The sequence below is a fragment of the Athene noctua genome, chromosome 14 (genome assembly GCF_965140245.1).
Source record: "Athene noctua chromosome 14, bAthNoc1.hap1.1, whole genome shotgun sequence".
Classification (NCBI taxonomy): domain Eukaryota; kingdom Metazoa; phylum Chordata; class Aves; order Strigiformes; family Strigidae; genus Athene; species Athene noctua.
This window is the reverse complement of record NC_134050.1, coordinates 17523142-17543031: the sequence shown is the minus strand read 5'-3', so window position 1 is coordinate 17543031 and position 19890 is coordinate 17523142. Positions and strand designations below refer to the sequence as shown.

Genomic DNA, 19890 nt, shown 5'->3' with positions numbered 1-19890 from the left:
TATTTGGGCTGTGAACTGCAGGAAGTTGATCAGCGTGACATTGCCGCAGATATTCCCCAGTAACGTTTCCTTAGAATGAGAAATCTTGTTCAAACCTCTCTGACCTCTCCTCCTTGTGCCCTGGGCACTGAGGGTACTGGATGCTCTGCATACCCACTCCTGCACTGCATAATCCTTCTCTCTTCCTCCCAGGAAGTTCATTTGGATGGCAGAAGAATAGCATGAAGTGATGGGTGGCCCCAGGATCTTTTAAGACTGCCTTACCCAAGCACGGATGACAACACCCTAAAGTAAAAATCAGTGCCTCTTCCCCAAGGCATGGACACATGAACCGGCACAGTCCTTCAAATAGATCCACAATATTTATTCAATTATTTTGAAGGTGCAGTAGCATAAGTGCGTGTTTCTACCCATGGCCCACGAGCTCCCTGCCGCTGGCCTCGCTGCTAGTTGCAGTAGTTTTCCAATTGGTAGAGGGAGCACGTGTTGTGGCAGCATTGCTCAACAATCCCTCTCTTCACTTTCTCAAACTCCTCCTGATGGAAGGGCAGCTCTCCTACCTCTCCATGCAAGGGGCCGCTCACTGCCAGGGAAGAAAAAGATAAATTGTAGGACACCACACAGCATCAGCCCTGGCTGGTGAGCCTTGCAGACACCCCCTTTGCAGACACCAGATTTTTAAGCCAGAGTTGGCTGGAAAATAGGGAGGAAGTTGCAAAGGTTTCCCTGGGTTGGTGCTGCTTGTAGCACCTTCAGGCTCTGTGTTTCCTCTCCCAAAATAATCACATGGTGCTCAGAAGGAGCTAAGTTGAGTGGATGTCTGCAGTGTGAGGGACAAAGGGATACAGGGGCTTTACTGAGGAAGGTGCGTGGAGAAGAGAAACACTGCACCCTTCCTGGGGTGAGCAACTAGTAAGGTGATAAAATGCGCTGGTCTGCTCCAGAGACATGAGTTGCTTGGGACTGCAGCCCCCCTCGGGCAGTTACCCACTCTTCTGGGAGCCTGGGCAAACAACCAGGATGTCCACGGGATTGCAATGACAGTCCAGTCCTGGGGCTGGATGCATTTCCCAGCTGGTCCTGAACAGCCTGCTCCTGTTGGCTGCCTGAATGTAGCCTCGAGCCGATGGCAAAAGCGTTCATGTGTGTCCATGTTCACAGCTGGGGGTGAGTTTTGAGATGGAATGATGAACTGGGGTATTTGGACACAGACAAAACTCAACAGAATGTCTCGTTTGCTGGTGGGAACTTGAAAACTTATGGACAAAACTGTTCAGGTTTTAGTTGCCCAATGAAAATGCAGAAAATGGCAAATAAAACAGTGATTTTTCATGTAGGAAGTAAAGAGCTGCTAACAACAAAAAGAAAATGCCTGGAAAGTGAGAATGAGATGTGGTTTCTAGGGCAATATGAAAGTACAGCACAAGATGCAAAATCCCCAAGCCCCCAAAGCATGATGCAATGAACGAGGCACAAGAGTAACAAGAAATCATTATGCTAGTGTGCTAGGAGGAAAATCTAGGAAAGATTTAGTCCAACATTAAGTAGAAGAGGAAATAGCTAGTCAATGTTTTGTGATTTACTTGTCTTCATCCTTCAAGCCAGCTGTGAGCAGACTGTAAACACAACCAGCTTGTGTGACAAAGAAATGGTGGCTCAGACAGAAGTCCTGGAAAAAGAGGTAGAAAGTCCTCAGATATTTTCAAACTGGTTGGCCCGGATGAAATCCACCATACAGTATTTAGAGAATTTGGCTAATGAACCTTCCAACCCATTTGTGGTGGTCTTCAGAAATAAATAATCAGAGAAGGGAGCAACTAACTTCCCAGCTGGCTATTCAAAACAAACCATGGCAAACCCTCTGCTATGACATTACCTTGCTTCACCTTCCAAAGACGTCTCAGACTATTTCACAGGATAGTTACACATGCAGGAGAAGGAGTTGAATACAAATGAGACCAGTGTGTGATGGGAAGAAAAATGGTGGGAGAGGTGTCTCATAGTCAGGGGAGGTTAAGAAATAGTCCATCTTGAAACGAGAGGGTTGAAATGGCTGGGATTTGACAGGGGTCTGTTCTCCATCTATTCACAGTCTCCATTAGCTGTTTGGAAGACAGAAAAGGGAGTGTGTTTGCTGGGCTCACAGAAGAGCCAAAGCTGGGAGGAGCTACAGGTACCCATCTCCAGAAGAGACATCATTACACCTGGATCATTACAAGTCCTGGCCCCATCTAGATACAAACGCCACACTGAAGGGCAGCTCTCTGGACTGCCTCATCCCACCTGCACTGCCAAGCAGACATAAAGTGCTGGACCAGGGGCAGTGACCCAGCACCACAGGGTGTGCAGGCAGGGTGGTCATATCCTCCTGTCTCCTGGCTCTTGCACTTGTCAGTGGTCCAGGAATCCTAAGAAGGGGAACAAAAGCAGCTCCACCAGCATTTCACCACCATGAAAAAGAGATGATAAAGCTGTGGGGGCTGCTAGCCTCTTGAAGGGCAAGATTATTACTAAAAATTACTTTTGAAACTATAGAAACACTGAAAAGATGGGATGCTGTTCAGTAAGAAATGGGAAAGATGCTGAAGGTAGGCAGGAAGACTGCGTTGCACATCCAGGGCAAGGGTTTAGCTGTGGTAGCAGTCCTTCTGGGACTGCTGATCCACCCGAGGGAGGGCCAAGGCATCCAGGGAGAAAGTGATCACTATCAATGAACAGTGCAGTGCTGCTTTGAAAAAGGCAAACCACCTGTGTAGACAGGAACATGATGAGAAAAACATATAATATCGTTCTTCCAGTTTGCTCACTTTATTTGGTGCTGGGAAGGCATCAGCAGGAGTCTTGTGCACTTCTCCAGGCATCATGAGTCAGTAAGGATGTGGACCAAACACAGAACAATTTGCATGGACAGAGATCTAGAAAATATGACCTAAGAAGGTGGGGGGTGAGTGCAGAGGGGATTTAGCTGAGAGCGGGTTAAAACTAGACATGGGAACAGTCTTCAAATATGTTGAAAAGCAGCCATAAATAAGAAAGGTGTAGACTCTTCCCCACGTCCACTATGGAGAAGACAAGAAATAATTTACAGTAAGGGATGTTCAGGTTAGATATTGGGAAGAAACACACAAGAAGGTCAGTTAAGCATGGGAGTAGGCAGTTTCAGAGGGCAGAAGGAGTTGTCTCACTGGAGGATTTTAATGAACATGCTAGACAGGCATGGGTGAGGAATAGGATGGGGACAACTGATCCTGTCTTAGGGCAGAAGGTAGTTTCTTGGGTTCCCTCCACCTTTATTTTCTATGAACACTCCCAGGCTGGTGTAATGGCCACACAAAGAAATAAACAAATAGACAAGTTTGAGCTTTCAGGCACAATTCCTTTCGCCTCATAAATCCTCTTTCCCTGTCTGCCCTCCCATCTGCCTTTTTAACCTGAAGAGCTTTTCATTGGCAATGTGTTGCTCTTGGTATGTTAAAGGTATTCCTGGCATTCCCCATCAAGGACATTCCTGGTGTCACTGTCAAAGATAGGCAGTTACCTTTTGCATCACATAGCATACAACTGCATTCACGGACAGCCTAACTTACCTAGAGGCTGCTCAATGTCCCGGCGGGCTTTGGGGGAGTAGAAGAAACCTCTCTCTCCACACACCAGGTAGAGAGCCTCCACCAAGTGGGAGCCGCAGAGGTGCTGGTTGGCAGCTGCGTGGCTGATCCTGGGGCTGGAAAGAGCAAGAAGGGCCAGGAGAGGCAGCGATTGGATCCAGAGAGTCATGGTGGGCAGGGTGAGGCCTAGGGTTAAGAGGCAGAGGAGACACAGGGAAGTCTAGGAGGAAGAAATAAGTTGTCATCAATTATCTTATGTCCTTCAGCACCTTTGGCATGAAAATGCGACCAAAGTAGCAAATGGACCTTCTGAAGATGACCTAGCTTGAGAGGGAAGTAAAGCTTTCTGCATCAGGCTTTGCAAATCACAGTAAATGACTAATGATTATAACCAGAACTCTCCCCATCCACGAGTGCACATCGGTCCTGGCCTCCCTGCTGTCTTCCCCCAAAAAAGCCAAACTAGACAGGAAGAGCTTATCTCACTGAGCCCTGTAGCATATGTGCCCAGGAGAGCCAAGATCAGCAGACACCTTCAGAGGAGAAACCCTCGCTGCCAAGTCCGAAGGGGCTGTTATTTATGATGATGGCCCAAAACCAGCACAATGTGCTCAAAGACCTGAGGAGACCTCATTTTCCTGGACTAGCAAGCCAGCACCTGTCACCACCACTACATCAACTTAAGAAAACAGCTCTGCAAAGCAGGTAGAAGCTAGGAGGGCAGCAATCAGACTTACCCAAAGAAGTGGCAGGAAGAGATGGAGAGGAGTTTGCTCTGAGAGTTGGAGACCGTTTGGGTGGTAGTATTATCCCCATTCTCTCTTTCCCATATTTATATGCTTTACATTAGCCCAAGTGACATAAGAGCTAGCGCAAGCCCAACCTCCTCGATGACACTCTAGCCAAATTTTTTGCTGCTTGTGCACATTAATTTCCCTCTAGGTAGCATCCACAGGCCTTTATGCAAGTTAAGATAGAAGCAACAGTTTGCAGTTTCCATCTCATTTCATCCGACCTGTTTTTGCTTCCCTGAAGCTCTGTCCTGAGCCATCAGTGACCCTTTTAGCAGGAGATAATGGTGCTATTACAGCTGCAATGATTACTAATGACACTAATGCTGGCAATAGGCACTGCTGGCATTGAAGTGGCTCAACAGCTGTTTCTAAAATGTAAAAATTAAAGGCAAACATGTTAATCTGTTTGATTAGTATCACCTTGGAAAGTATGCAGTGCCTGGACAGAGTTGTGGGTGAGACCATGCTACTGTCAGGTGTCAGAGGAAGGAAAACACATTATAGCGCTGAGGCTGTCTGTGCCCCACTCACTGGCCATGCGGAGCACAGCCGGAGACACGCGTCCACAGCTTGGCCCGGGGGAGGAACAACATCTGCATTTTGCAGGAGACCTTGAGTGGTCGTTTTAGCTCAGCTAAAGGCCAGAGTTAGAGCATTTGAAATTTTGTATGTGAAAAAATAAGCCTTTCCCCCTTCATGAACTGAAAGGCTGGTCCCCTCCTTCGTCTGTCAGGTGGCCCTTCCAATTCCTGTTTGGGGATAAGCAAAGCGGAGACTCGGGCTCTGACGTTTGCAGGTGAGAGTTCTGAGCACCTCAGCAACTCTCTGGGGCGCTGACCAAAATTGTGTCTTCAACACTAAGAAAGATTTCTGGTAAATCCCAGTGAAAACTAGGAGATAGCTGATTGTCTTCATTCTGGCCGGTTCACTTTTAATAGGAGATGATGGGCCAGGGGTAGTCCACTGGCTTTCATGGGCCTGTTTTTGGCAATAGCTCTAGCTCGTGCTCTCTTTCACAACATTACCCCATTTTTTTAATACCTCTGTGCTCAACTTTTCTCCCACCAATAGCATGCTTGTACCTTTTTCTGCTTAAAATATACTCCCCCCCCCCCCCACCTGAAAAAGCCTGTTTTAAATGCTGGGCATGACAGACTTCCTATTGCTCTAAATCTTGATACTACAAGTGCTCAGCACCACTGAAAGGAGACATTTTCACATCTGAACTCTGCTGCTTGTTTAACTTAGAAGCCTCATTCTCCACACACAGTATAAATCAGAAAGAAGTTCACCGAAATCAGCAGAACGCCTTGAGACTCAAACCAGACCCTTAATTTCTTGAGTAGCCAAAGCAATTCCATCCATCAGCATCTAGGAGGTAGGAAGTCCTATATGCCCCTGTCGTGGCTTTAAGTGTGAAGTATCATATGTTTGCGAAATGACTGCGATTGCAAAAAGGCTCATGAGAAATGCTAAATCTCCGATGAGCATACAGGGAGGGGACTTATTTGCTCAAACGGATACAAGGCAAGGTTATCAGTTACATCCCCTGCCATGTAGGTCTTTCAGCCTCCCACTAATAAATCCAAGTTGTGATGCTCAACTACAGTTAATAGCATTTCTGCACAATGTGTAACACTATCTCTGCCTCCCTTATCCTCAAAAAAGATATGGAATGTACTTGAATGACCTAGCGATATACCCATGAAGAGGGTCTCAGGTTTCAGCAAGATATGAGTATAGGGTATTCACTTACTCAGACCTTCTTTCTACCGAGAGAAGATGGAGAATTAGCAGCTACACAGGATAAAACCTGGCATTTTACCCAATTTGAAGTAGGTTGTCAAAGCCAGGAGCAGAAGCCTTATGCCACTCATGCTTCCTCCAGAGCAGGAAGCCCACACCCGGCATCTCACACGAAGGAGACAATTTGCAGAATTACCCAACAGATCTCCTTAGCAGTCATTTTCCTATGGTCACAGGTAGATCTCTGTCCAGTGGTTGCCTTGGAAAGCTCCAGAGCAGGGTGTTCACCCAGGTTAATCACACGCTGAGGTTTGCCATTTAGGGTTTTCCCTCTTGCACTTTTGAACATTACCTGAGCTCACCCGAACTCATGTTTTATTGACAGTAGGACTTTGTAAAGAGACTCCTCTATCTGCTATGCTATATTCTCCCTTCTGGGTACACTCCCTAATGGGCTTCCCCCTTCCCCAGGGATTACCCCACTGATGTAGTAAAAAAAGCTATTTTATTTTGTGTTGAAAGTGCCATGGTATTAGTCTGTTGTTTCTCTTACTCTTGGCTAAGGAAATCCTGGAGGTAGCTTCAAAAAGGTCGTGGCATTTCTGCAGCACGGCCCAGCAGGGGAAGGGCTGACTGTACCCAAGCATTCAGGAATCCCTCTTGGCTTGCTGTAGCTTGGGTGAAGAAATAAAACAGAAGATTTATTGTAAGGAAAAAAGATATCGTTCTGGCTCAAAGTTCAGCACGGGCCAATTTTTTTTTGCAAAAGTTTCCTACTGTGATTTTTTTTCCCCTTCCAAAATATGATCACTTTGATTATTTATTGGAAACCATATTTTCTTACCATAAATGGTCCTTTGGAATACGAAAAATGCTAGCAGTGATATAAATGGATATAAAACGGATATAAACTGTGGAAAGTTTTGTCTTAGAGGGAAAACTCCCATGTCAGCAGTGAACTAAGAGAGGGGGCCAACAGGGGAGCCCATTTCTCAATGGAAAAGATTTTTCTACAGAAAAATCTCGCCTCACTCCTTCCTGTGATTTTCATATGATTTGGCAGTGGCAGGCCAAATGCTCATCCACTGTTTCAGCTACATGTGCCTCTCGTGATCCCCCCAGATCCTCAGCTCCACATTGGGCTCCCTTGGCCGAAAGGTGGGAGCAACTGGTTGGGAGTGGGCTGCTCCTGGGTCCTGCCCTTCATGCTAAACCACCTCTGGACGTGACTCAAAGCCACCTCCCTCCCTCACATCCCCCCGACCCTGAGCAGTTGCATCAGTGGGAACAAGGTTTAGGCAATCCCTGGTGTCATGTAATCAAGTTTTACAGTCTGTTGCCAGCACAATAAAATCTTTACTACTGTAGATGTCTAGCATTTTCGAACCCTGTCCTGAAAAAATAACAAGCCCACTACGGGGGAACTAGTTAACAATTACATGTTTGTGCAAGTTTTACTGACGGCAAAGTTCAGGTCCGGAAACAAGCAAGATCTCAGAGAGACCTGGGGACCCCAAAACGTCACCTGCATCCCCAACACTGCTCTCACACTCGGCAGCCACTGCTGGGGCTGCTCTGCCCATCCCCACATGTGTGTTGTCCCAAAAGCAGAGCAGAGAGCAACACAGAGGTGACCATGTGCCTCCTGTTCCCTGAAGAGCAAATTTGATGGCTTGTGGAACAAATAGTCCTGGAAAAGGTGCCATCTGCCAACACACCCCTGTGCTGTGCCATCAGCCTGACAAAACACAGCCCCGAGGCATCTGGAGCGGTCTGCATCCCGAAGAGCAGCTTTTGGAGACGGCCAGTCCCTGGAGATGCCCCAGCATGGCCACTGGTAGCTGGAGATCTGTAGTTGGGGCCATGAATTCAAGCGCATGGGCCATTTGAGCTACAGAGGTTTTGCTTTTTGCTCGGCATGGGAAATGGGGACATCGCCGGGCCCGGCAGTGACCCCCTCCAGGCTTTGCTCCGCTCCCCACGCGGGGTGCAGCAGCAGCTGGTGGCATGGCATGGAGTGGGGTGGCCGGCATCCTTGGTGCTTTTTGTCTCTGTGTGATTTCCAGCAGCTCTGCTCCTGTTGATGTGTCCCAGGACGCATGGAGCAGCGGTGTGCGACCACCCCACCAGCAGCAGTGATGAGTCGCAGGACAGGAAGGTGGACCTGGCACCAAGGAGGCTGCTTAATCATGGGAATACTTGCAACCAAATCCTGCAATGCCTGCAGAGATACGTGGCAGGTAAGGCAGCCGCTGTGGGCTCAGGGGGAGAGGGGCTGCTATAGCAAAGGGTGAGGCTCTGCAGCTTATCTGGAGCCACACAATGAGAGATGCCCTTGCTCAAAAGGGGCATTGTGCAAGCAGAGAAGGGGGCCACTCACTGGGATACAAGTAATCTCAGTTTCTATAAACTAATCCAGGCGGCCGCCTGGGTGCAGGGCATGTGAGCCAACCCCATCACCCTGCCATCCACCAGGCCCAAGGGAGACACTCCTGCCAGACCGTGGATTTCACAATTTTCCAGGCCCTTCCAGGCCAGGGACATTATCTTGCCTCTTAGAGCACAAAGGGTTGATTCATAAGACAGAGGGTGTAACCCAAAGGTCAGTGTAACCAACCAGGTCTGACCCGTTCGTTTCCATCACTTCTGGGTTAGCTGCTAACAGCAGAGAGGGTCATGAGTACATCCACACCTCTGGACATGACGCTCACCGGTAGAAAAAGATGCTCCAGGGAGCAACTCCGCAGAGCCAGTAGCTTTCATTAGAGGACAAGGGAGCTTCCCAGGTGTGCTGTGGCTCTGAGAACGGCACCCTGGGACCCAAATGCTCTGGTCACCCTCCTGATCACATCACACCTCTCAGCAGGGTAATGCTGACCTTTGGCCACCCAATTTACCGGGAACCATGGAACCTGCAGATTGGTTTGGCTGCACCCTGCCTGCTCAAGCTCCCCTGGCCTCTGCAGGCTCAAACCTCTACACAAGTAGAGCTGCCCAAGCGAAATAGACCAAATTTAATGATCTCTAGAGTAAAGCTTCCAACATCTTTCCCATCTACCTTGGGAAGAGCATATGCAAGGTTATAAATATAGATGGAAAAAACAGGTATGCTCTTTTTAACTCCATCAAAATATTACTGGGCACATTTTTTTTTTAGAAGTTAGAGGAGAAAATAGCACCTAAAAGCTGCTAATAGTTCCTAGACACAGCTATTAGCAGACACAGCAGAACAAATTAGTTTGTTTATCAATGAGGAGAAGGTGAAATCTGTGCCTATTAATGGCCTAAAAGTAATCCTTGGCGTAGATAGAGAAACATTAGAAGAGGTGATGACACCCTGCTAGAGGACAAGTAATGAACAACTAAAGTAACAAATAACCCACAGAATGGAGAAAGTGATGGAAATGTAGCCCGATCAGCATCAATCCAAAAATACACATTTTCAGCACTGATACCACATCTGTCCTTCTTCATGTTGTGGAAGTCCATGAGAACAACCAAAGGGTATCTTGACCTAGTCTTCAGGAAACAGGTATGAGAAGGGCCATTGGGTCCATCTGGGAGATTTCTCCAGTGTCCACTACTTTAGTGCAGGCACTAAAGTCTCCTGGTGCCACCACCATGGCTTGCACAGCAGGTGGCATCACAGGCATCACTTGGAAAGAAAAAGCATGGGTGGCCTGCAGAAACCTTTGGTAAAATAAGACTTGGTCCTTGGCCACGATGCTGGAAAGCATGGACAGGCCACCAGAGAGCAGCAGACATAGCAGAAAATGATGGGTGCTGTAACCAGCCAAGGCAGCAAGGGGGTAAAGCGAGAAATGCCAAAAAATGAAGGAATGGTTTTCACTGTCTCAGACTGTATTTGTCCCCTGTTGTAAAGGGGTCTCAGGGATTGAAAATAAATGATCAAGTCACATACTTCCGTGTTTTCTGCCACTGCTCATCTCTGCAGCTCTGGGTGCATCGCGGACATCTGCCACAGTTTCCCGAATGGTAAAATAGGGGCCTGCAAGTGATACTGTAAGAGGACATAGAGGAACAACGTGCTCATTCTTGCACCACACTTTCTGCTGTGTTTAAATATGAATCTTTGAGACCCCATTTTCTAAAATGAACTTTACTTTAAAAGCCCCTGTTTTGCTATTAAGATACTCTTGAAGATTTTGGCTAATGCTTCCCTGATGCCACTGCCCTGAGGCCCCACTTTTCTCCCGGAGATGTGGCTTGCCATCCGGAGGTGCCGCTCACTCCTTCTCAGGGTGCTCTGAGCTTTAGCACTTCAGATGCCTCCAGCTGGGTTGGGACTCAAGACCGGAGCTGTGATTTCTTCCTCCTTCCCCCTCACTCCCACCCACATGGGAATTGGTGTTTTGCCAACAGGAACAGCTCTGCACCAAAGAACCTAACCTTTCCTAACACAGCATCTGGCAGTGAATAAAACCCAACCCACCATTGCTTTTGCGAGCGGTGGCTGCTCCCAGGTATCCATCTCACCAGCTACGCTGGTTATTCCTCTCTCTCAAGATGCTCCACTGGGGCCAGGAGGTGTCAAGGACTTGCAGAAGGGCTGAGCCCCCCCCCCCCCCCCCCCAGTCATGGGCAGCTGGACCTCACTGTAGGTCTCCTCTGCCAGGGTATGGGGACTCCCAGGTCCGATATCATTAATTATTGCTGGGTAAGTGGATTGTTTTGAGCACTTAAAGCTACTTTAAGGATTTGGATGCACACCGGTAACTGGTCTGTAGACTTGCCTAGGGGTTCCTAGACAAGGAGGTGTAAATCCTACTGATAAGGCTTGTTAGTGTTAGGGGGCTGGGAAGGGAGAGGTGGGGGGGGTGTTTGGAGCCAGGCACAGGGCTCTCCAGGGGCCGGGAGGGGTGAGCCCGCTGCTGCAGCCCCCTCCTCCTGCCGGGGAGCCCCTGGCCGGGGGGAGGCACTGGGGTGCTGTGGGCAGTCGGGGTCAGGCTGATTTACAGCAGCAGAGGAACTGAGGCTGTTAATTCAAAGTTGCCGCTTATCGGTGTTTAGAAAGCAAGCTTCGATCTGTTGGTTAGTGATTTGGCCTTTGCTGTAAATAGAGGGGCCCCATGCTTTGCTCTGACATTTTTGTCCTTATTATCTTGTCTCAGCCTCCAAGGGAGGTGGGAGAGTTATTTAAGTCTGACCTTAGTGGAAGGAAAATGAACAACTCCCTTACCCCACCCTGTTTTTCTCTCCACTGTCCTGGGTAACAACTGCTGCATTGAACTATCTGTCCGAGATACTTAATCCTCTACCATCCCTGCAAATATTTTGTAGATCAATTCGCCCTGCTGTGACCAGAGAAAATAATCTCGAGGAGACCAAGTAGAACTAATATCAGGAGTGAAAAAATGGATTTTGCATTGTTATCCCTCCAGGAAAACCAAAGAGGATGGGCCTTGACTCCATCAGGTGCTGGAGCTCACCACTGAGCCTGTCCCGTCTTGCATTGCTGTGGTTTAGGCCTAACTCAAACCTGTGTTTCATGTGAATTTCAAAACCAGTTGCTCCATCCCAAGCTAAACCTCTGAACAACACATACAGAAACACATGATAGTGGTTGGTTGGAGCTGGAGGGAGTATTCTGGCTTTGGGAAAATTTAGCTCGGGACCCAAACCCTCTATGGTTCTGGAGGAGAGGATGTGGGGAATGCGCGAGGCGTCTGGGTGGGTCCCAGCCCTGGTGGGATATGGTTTTGGGAGGCTTGCAGTACAGAAGTCGACATGCACAAGTACTCCAGCGGCTCCTGGGTGATACACACCATGCACAAGATGGTTGAAGCGAGTTCATTAACAGAGATATGAAGGAACCCTTATTCATGTGAAGCACAGCACTTGCAAGTTTGAAAAATATCTAATCTCCAAATGCTCATTTTATTGACCTGCCACTGCCAACCCTACCAGCTGCACAATGAGAGCGCTGTGAGGCTGCGGTCATGTATCTGGGGTGCAGTCACACAGCGTTTTAAATCCCTTACCCGGTCTTTGCAAACCCATCTATTCAGTTAAAAAAAAAAAAAAAAACAACCAAAAACCACCACCACCAAAAAAAATATCTCCTGATCCGTTTTCAAGACATTTCAGATACTTTCTGCTTTCAGCCACGCCAGAAAAATGTCAGAAGATCATCATTCCCCTGGAAAACTTAGCATTTTCCCAACCATTGTAACGAACAAGTGTAGGGAACTGAAAACTAATTCTTTGCGGTGGAAAGTGCAGTACCTTTTCTGGTCCCTGGGGAAAAAAACAAGTCTGATTTGAGCTGGATTAGCAGTACGAATGACAGCTCAGGTCAGCTGCAGCCTTATCCGAATCAATTCCCGTCTCCGAGGGGTGGGGTGGGGGGGGTGTGCACGCATACCTGCGGCTATAGGATTTGTAAATAATTGAGTTCTTCTGATCCGTAGCATCACAGCACAAGAAGAAAGATTTGGTCCTGAAGGGGCTGACAGAGGTTCAAGCCCCAGATCTGCCGCTTAGACACTTCTTCCCAAAGCTGTTTAGGCATGTAATTACTTTTCAGGCTCTGTGCCTGGTCTGAGTCTCTCTGATTCTCTGCCTCCTTTTATCTGTCAGCCTTTTACAGGGACAAGAGTACTCCTCTACCTCCCAAGCGTGTAATGAAGATGAATTCATTACAGCTGTAACACTTTAACGAGCACTGTGAAGATACAGGGTATCCTTACAAGTCCTAATTTAGGAAACTCCCTCTCAGACAGTGCTGGGGTGCCTGAATGCATGGTCCAGACCTGTGCTGGCAATAATTAATCCACCTCTGTCCATGATTCTGGAAGGGATTTAACCAGAGAAAGAGTCTGGCTTTCATGGAAGAGCCAAGCTTGCGGAAGTGACTGGAGTTAGTTTTCTTAAACGTAAGGATAACTCTGGAGTAGGAAATATTTATGTGGCCTTGGGCATCTCTCTTGGTCTCTGGGGGTGCATTCCAGTTCCTGGGCATCTTGTATCTCATCCGCCACTCCCAAATGGATGCAGCAGGCACCTTAGGTCATCTGAAATAGTTCCTATACTTAAGCAAGTAGGATCCTACACTTAAAAGAGTGTTCAACACGTTTAGGATTGAGGTCGCATATCCTGGTTACATGGCAAACCAGACTACATAACGAGGCAGAGTATATACCCCGCCATTCCTCCATGGCCAGCATTACTGGAACTGAATAGAAATGGTGAGAAATGCTGGGAGAGAAAGCACATAGCGCAGGCAAGCCCCTTGGTGTGTTACTATTTAGAAGAGACCTCCCAACCACTGTTCCATGCATAATTGTGCAATTGGTAATATCCTGGCAAAGAAAGGCTTAGATCAGCTCGTCTGCAAACAAGGGACCGTTTTCCACCTCCTAGTTAACATTTTGCATGAGCGCAAGTTTTGGATCTTCTGCCATAACGGGCCCCAGGTTGGGGCAGGCAAGATGGCCAGATTGAATGTGGACAGCACAAGGATGAAAGAGACAAACTCAGGATGCTAGACCAGAAATATATTTTTTTTATTCTTAATATCATGTCAGCAGCAGCACAATTCCAAAATGAAAAATAATTCTGTTTCATATTTCTTTACACAGAGATACAGACAGAGAGATCCACCCACAGCAGCAGCAGCAACAACAGCAAGAGACCGCTCAGCGAGGCACTGGGACACGCAGACACCAGCGGGTATGATGGGGCCTGGCTCCAAGGAATGCTTTTCTCCTTCCTTCCTCCCTCGCCAGCCCATGCTCCATCTACGGGAGGGTTTAACCTGGGCTGACCCATCGCCTTGGCTTTCTCCAGGTCACTTTTTATAGAACTTGCAACTGTGTTTGGTGAGGTCTGGGGAAATGGTATGAAGGCTCCCATGACCCACCCAAAGGACATGAGCTCGTGCTTAGCTCTAAGCAGCCACATAATCCTACAAATCTGCTCCATTGTCAGGAAAAGGGAATTTATAGCATCTTTTGGTGGAGGGTGTGACTGGGTAGACCCTCAAAGTCTTTTACTCTGAGCAATCTTGTTCAAGGCAGCTCTACAAATCTGACCGGCCATGTGCATGATACTTAAGGGATATGTTAAGACAAAATTGAAAGCATGGGAAAAAAATCTAAAAAGACTCAGGAAAAAGGGTAAAAACAGGAATACCGGAGGGCTACAGGAAATCCCAACAATATCAGAGATTACAGCAGGGACTGTGGGCGCCTCTCCAGCCCACAGGAAACCGATGGGTGATAGAGACCAAATGTTCCCCGATATGGGAGAGCAGATGAAGGGAGACTCAAGGACATGCCGGCTCTATTAGTGGGACTGGTATGGGAAGCAGCAATAATCTCTGCCGACCAAGCCAAGGCAACATCAGAATATCAGCTGCTTCAAAGGGAAAACTGTGTTTTAAAAGAGCCTATCAAGTGTCTTGAAATAAATTTGTCTTTAGAAAAGGAATACCATCTAGTGGCCCAAAAAGGCAATAAAGAGGTGCAATGGCAATTAGAGAATCAGATGAATTTAGAAAAAGAGAAGGAAAAACTGCAAAAGTAAGGAGAGGGATTTAACATATATAGTGCAGTGATTCACCCTGGAGCAAGGGAGAGCTCAAAAGGGACCTGATCATAGTAAATGCAAAGCTAAAATTAGACACTCGCAAAAGCAGATTGGGATGCAAAAATTAAAAATAACTGCTGTAGCTGCAGGAAGTGGTGGAGAGAAGTGGATCGGGAGCCATCAGAGGAAGATGATTTCAAGGATGATATGGGTAAATGGGAAAAGAAAGAGAAGTCGAGAATAGCAGCATATCCCACAAAGACAACAAGTGCCATCCCGGGGCAGACAGGTACGGCAGATCAAACTGCTGTAGCTGTTAAAATTAAAAAAAGTGACCCCAAGGAGGGTAGCTGCAGATATGAAGCCACTGAAAGAAAGCACAACAGTAGAGTGGAGTGTAGGACTTAGAGAAACTGCTTCAAATTTTGAATTAAGTGGAGATTAAGTGGTAAATTGATTAGAGCATGTGCTCCACCAGCTTTTATTCATTGCACGTTGGGCACCTCCTTAATGAACTTTTAATGATACCATCATGGGCATTTACTCAAATTGCCCGGCAGCATGGTAAGACAAGGATGCAATTGGCAGCATTAACATCAGTCCATAAGCTTGAGGAAGATGGAGAGTCTTTAATGAAGTGATGGGGAGCTGCTCAAATGTCAGCAGGACATGATACCATGTACCAGCCACCGAAGCCCAGCAGAGCACAGGTATCTCCATCACCCCTGGCAGCCCCAAGGCTGAGTCAGGCTCCTTGGACAGTGGATGAATTAGGAGAGCTAGCAGCACAAATGCACCCCCACGATTCACAGCAAACTCCCATATGGCAAAATGCAGGGGAAGAAGCAATCTACAGAGTTGCTTTCACATTAAGAGACAAACAATATACTTTTACTTGCATCCCACAGGGCCGAGCACCTGTCCTGCTTGCCTTAGGAAAGTGCTTGAATGGTGGTATCTGGGGGACAAAGAAAATGAACTGTCTTATGTGGATAATATTCGAGGGACTGCAGCTACAGAAGAAGAGGTACAAGAGAGAAGTAGCTGAGTTTTAAAATTAATAGACCAAATGGGATTTAAAGTCCATTTGGATATAGCACAATTAACACAACCCAGGAAAATTGTTTGGGAATTGGAACTGGTGAAGCAAGAAGATGGATAGATGCTAGAAAGTTTAAGCTTTCTGTGAAATAAAGACTCCCACTAATCAGTCCCAACTCTGAAGAGTGCTGGGAGGATTTAATTTCTTATGGCAGCATATCTATAACTGTGCTAGTATCTTATGGCAGCGTATCCATCTTTGTTAGTACCAGCAGAGCATTATAGAAATGACAGAAAAAGAATCAGGAAGGGAGCTGGAGCAATGAGCAAGACAATGCTTTACCTTATGTGAAAGAAGCTGCTTAGAAAGCTCCTGCACTAAAATTCTCAGTCAAAGGAAAACTATTTGTAATCAGAATTTCAATGCAAGCTGATTCTGTGGGAGCAGTACTGTTACAGAAAAATATTGAAGGAAAGTCGATACCAGTAGCACATGAGTTCTCCCCTCTCCAGGGGCTTGGCCAAAATTTCCCTGGCCATGATAAAGCCTAGTTAGAGTCAATCTGGGCTGTGATGGTCTTTGATTCTTTCCCCCTCCATAGTCCAGTTGTACCCATCTACTCATACTCTGCTCATAAGCACAAAGAGAAGAAACGGATATTAACGTGGATATCCTTTTAAAGGAAACCAGTAGTAAACCAAAGGTATTGTGTACTCATGCCAGTGCTAAATTTGAACAAGGAGGAAAAATAACCCAAGATACTGTTATTAGTGGAATGAGGGAACAAACAGTGGGGAAACTAGAGAAAGGAACATTCCAAGAAGCATAGAGGCTGTCAGTAAAAGGCAATCCCCTCTACACAATCTCTCTCTACAGATAGCTACTATGCCGATAATAGAATAAAATACTGGATGCACGATAGGGAGAAAGCTGACGGCAAGCACAGAATGGGACACCCATGAAGAAAACAGGAGGTTTATTTTACAAGCTTAGAGGGAGAGTGGGAATGAAATATATGTAAAGGATGTTAAAGCACATGGGAAGACTGAAAGCAGTACTGAGAAACAATTTAGTGAGCAAGTAGATAAATTGACTCAGAGTTTGTTTACTGCAGCCTCAAGCGGGAATCAGCTAAAAGAGAAGATGGGATGGATACTTGGTCAGCCGAATGAGAGCAAGTTATCTTAGACTGTTGTAATAAGTTACATAAAGGAGTACAAGGTACCCTGAAAAGAGTGCAAAGAATTTATGTTTGGTCCCAAATAAAGGAAGAAATAGAGGATATAAATAAAAACTGCATAAGGTGTGCAATGGTGCAGAAGTGGACTAGTAAAAGAAAGCTGTCAACTCTACTGCATTGGCTAAACCCTGGACCTTGGCAAATTCTGCAGAGGGATCAGCCGGATACATTGGCACAAACTAATGAAGGGTATCAGTATCTCTTTGTCACCATGAATATCTTTCCAGGATGGACTGAGGCTCTTCCACCTTAAAGGAATACAGCCGCAGGAATTGTAAAAATGCTGTTAAGGAAAATTGTCCATAGGTTTAGAGCAGCAGCTGAGATAGGATGAGATGAAGAGCAGAGGGGGTTGTAAGTGAAGCAGCTCAAGCCTTAATGAGTAACCTGGGGATTCAGCAAGGACTGCATATACCCTACCACCTGCAATCCTCCAGACTGGTAAAAAGAAATGAGTCAGACTATTAAAAATAGACTAAAGAAAATTGTAGGACAATATCCAAAAAAGATGGGCTGAAAAGTTAACCTTGATATTAGTAGCTTTAAAAAGAAGTGACAGATTAGGGACTGGTTTATAACTCCAGCATATTTATTTTTTTTGGATAGCCTGTTCCTTGGTGGCACTGTGTCCAAGACCGTAAAATATTATGGGAGGATAAAGAAGAAAACAAGGCTTGGGTAGAAGAAGCAACATGAGAAAAATAGGTAAAATGAGAAAGGAAGAATCTAATTCATATATAGCTTATGAAATAAGGGGCCAAGTAATGTATTTGAAATCAGATAAAAATGAACAAGCCTTAGAGACAAAATGGAAAGGGACCTATTATGTTACTAATAGGATAAGTCCTCTAAGATATTAAATAGATGAGTGCAATGGTAAATACAAACGGCTTCATGGTTCTCAGATGTCCCCCTAAGGGGCCAAAAAATTCTGGAATCTGTCATGAATTTGTCAAGAACACAGACACAAAATGCCCCAAAGAAGAACCTCCAGCGCCTGTTCAGCCTGAGCCCCCGCACTCACAGCCCGCCCCAGCGCAACCTCAGCTCTCGGAAGCGAGGGGGTGCAGCCCGCGGGGTGTTTACCTCCTGCATGGCTGCAGTAGATCTGTTTATATGCTTGCATACTAACGGGGCTGGTTTATGCTTCGAGTTTTGCTTATTTTCTATTTTCGTAGGGCAACAGATTTTACTACAGCTCCCTGAACAAGCAACAGCTGACAGAGTCACGGAGCAGCAATGCAAACTCTGAGGCAAGGCGGAGGAGTTGAGGGCTCCTGCAGTTGCAAAGATTTTTAACTTGGCTTTTCACTCCATATTGATAGCTTTGGTCTTTTTATAAATTGCATTAATTTTAGACATTTAACAAGTCAGATAATGACTGTGAAGTGTTTTGGAGAACTAGAGGCAACCACTTTCAGACCTTTATGGGTTTTGAGGCCAGACCAGAAAGCAAATGCCTGCACGGAGACTCCCTGCTCAGTCCTGCTCCTGCCTGGCGTCACGGCAGGGTTTGCAGCATCCTTGCGGGCAGTAACCCAGGAGCTGGAGACTACCGAAGGAGAGGAGGAACAGTGACCTGCAGGCCAGTGACATGGCATTGCTATTGCTAACAAGGCCATGAGCCGTGCATTAATATACAGGCTTCATTGTTACATCTTGCCTGTTTGGAGCTTTATTTTCTTTATTTTATTCTGTTTTACTGGAGTCACCAATACCATTTGCATGGCTAGATAGCTAGCCTATGTCCTAACCTGCCTTAGTCTTGCATAACTTGCTCCAGCTACTTAATCTAATAGTAATAACTTAAGACCCCAAATTAAAAATTGTTACAGCTCTTAAGGGAGCCTTGAGTATTATAGCTCAAGATCTGGATCCACCCAGGTTGGGAAATCGTGGCTGAAGCTTTGAGAAAAGTGCTCTAAAATTACAATAACTGAATGAACTCAGTAGTTTTATTCACTTACAGGACAATCCTCCGAGGAGGAAAAACGTGAGGAGAAGCAGCTAGCCCTAGTGTTGAACTGCTGATTTCAGTAATGACCTTTTAAACAATTTAGGAGGAATTTAGAAGGGAGGTCAAATAAGAAAGGAAACAGAAAGGAGGGATTGAAGCAGGTGGGAGACTAAGTCAGTAGCTAGCTGTCAGTAGCTAACTGTCAGTAGCTAAGCAGTTAAAATTTGAGAGAACTGGGGGTTAAGGACACGTATATGTGAAGGTCTGAGCTAAAGCATAATGGATTGTAAATTACTATGACTGAGCCACAGTAGGAGTAATACTAGAGAAGGGTGTTATATAAGTGTTGGAGGATACTTACACCTAATGGCCAAAACTTAACTGCTAAGCCTTGCATTTCTTTAAAGAGAAAATTATAAAAGCCATATATAGCGGATAAGGATGGTAAAAGTCTATACAGAAATGGTATAACCAGTCATACAGACAACTATGTGTAATTCTTCCCTTCGCTGTCCCCCACAGCTGTTTAGCTGCCTCCACACATCGCAAGCCCAGCTCTGATACTGCACAGCTGCATAACCTTGGGCCAAACTTCTGAGCAAACTGCTAAGTTATGAGATAGCCTGCAAGAAGATAAGAAGGGCAAAAGCAGGGGGAGGAAACCTGAGAGCTTTGGGTTAAATCAGGCCATTAATATCTACAGTGAAAGCTGGATGAAACTGGGTTTGAGCATCCTACCCATACGTTACCTTCTTCAGAAATGGCCAGCAATAACATTACTGACACACCTGAGCTACACCAGGTGACAGTGGTATCGGGCTATCTAAGAACAAGATGATGCTGTACCTGTGTAACAGACTGGAAAAGTGAAAGCATGTGAAATCCTCCCAAGGACTGGCAAACTCGAGACACCAGTGGCCCCACTCAGTCTGCAAAAACCAAGAAACTCAGGGCAC

At 46.3% G+C, this 19890-nt stretch overlaps 1 protein-coding gene across 2 annotated transcripts; it reads right to left on the bottom strand.

The window, feature by feature from the left end:
- Positions 1-446: 446 nt before the first annotated feature.
- INS (insulin) lies at positions 447-4421 on the bottom strand. 2 transcript variants are annotated; one of them, XM_074918544.1, is made up of 3 exons: positions 4343-4421; positions 3588-3791; positions 447-583 (listed from the first exon to the last, which is right to left on the bottom strand). In XM_074918544.1, exons 1-3 carry the CDS (start codon positions 4419-4421, stop codon positions 447-449), a joined length of 420 nt encoding a protein of 139 aa, XP_074774645.1. The 2 variants fall into 2 exon arrangements, with proteins under 2 accessions (XP_074774645.1, XP_074774647.1); XM_074918546.1 differs by having other exon boundaries at positions 3588-3796; positions 4349-4377.
- Positions 4422-19890: the final 15469 nt, after the last annotated feature.

Coding starts and splice junctions, on each gene's coding strand:
- INS (XM_074918544.1), bottom strand. CDS start 4,421: ATGGGGATAATACTACCACCCAAACGGTCTCCAACTCTCAGAGCAAAC. Junction 3,792..4,342: donor TCTTCCTGCCACTTCTTTGG/GTAAGTCTGATT, acceptor TCTTAACCCTAG/GCCTCACCCTGCCCACCATG. Junction 584..3,587: donor GGACATTGAGCAGCCTCTAG/GTAAGTTAGGCT, acceptor CTTCCCTGGCAG/TGAGCGGCCCCTTGCATGGA.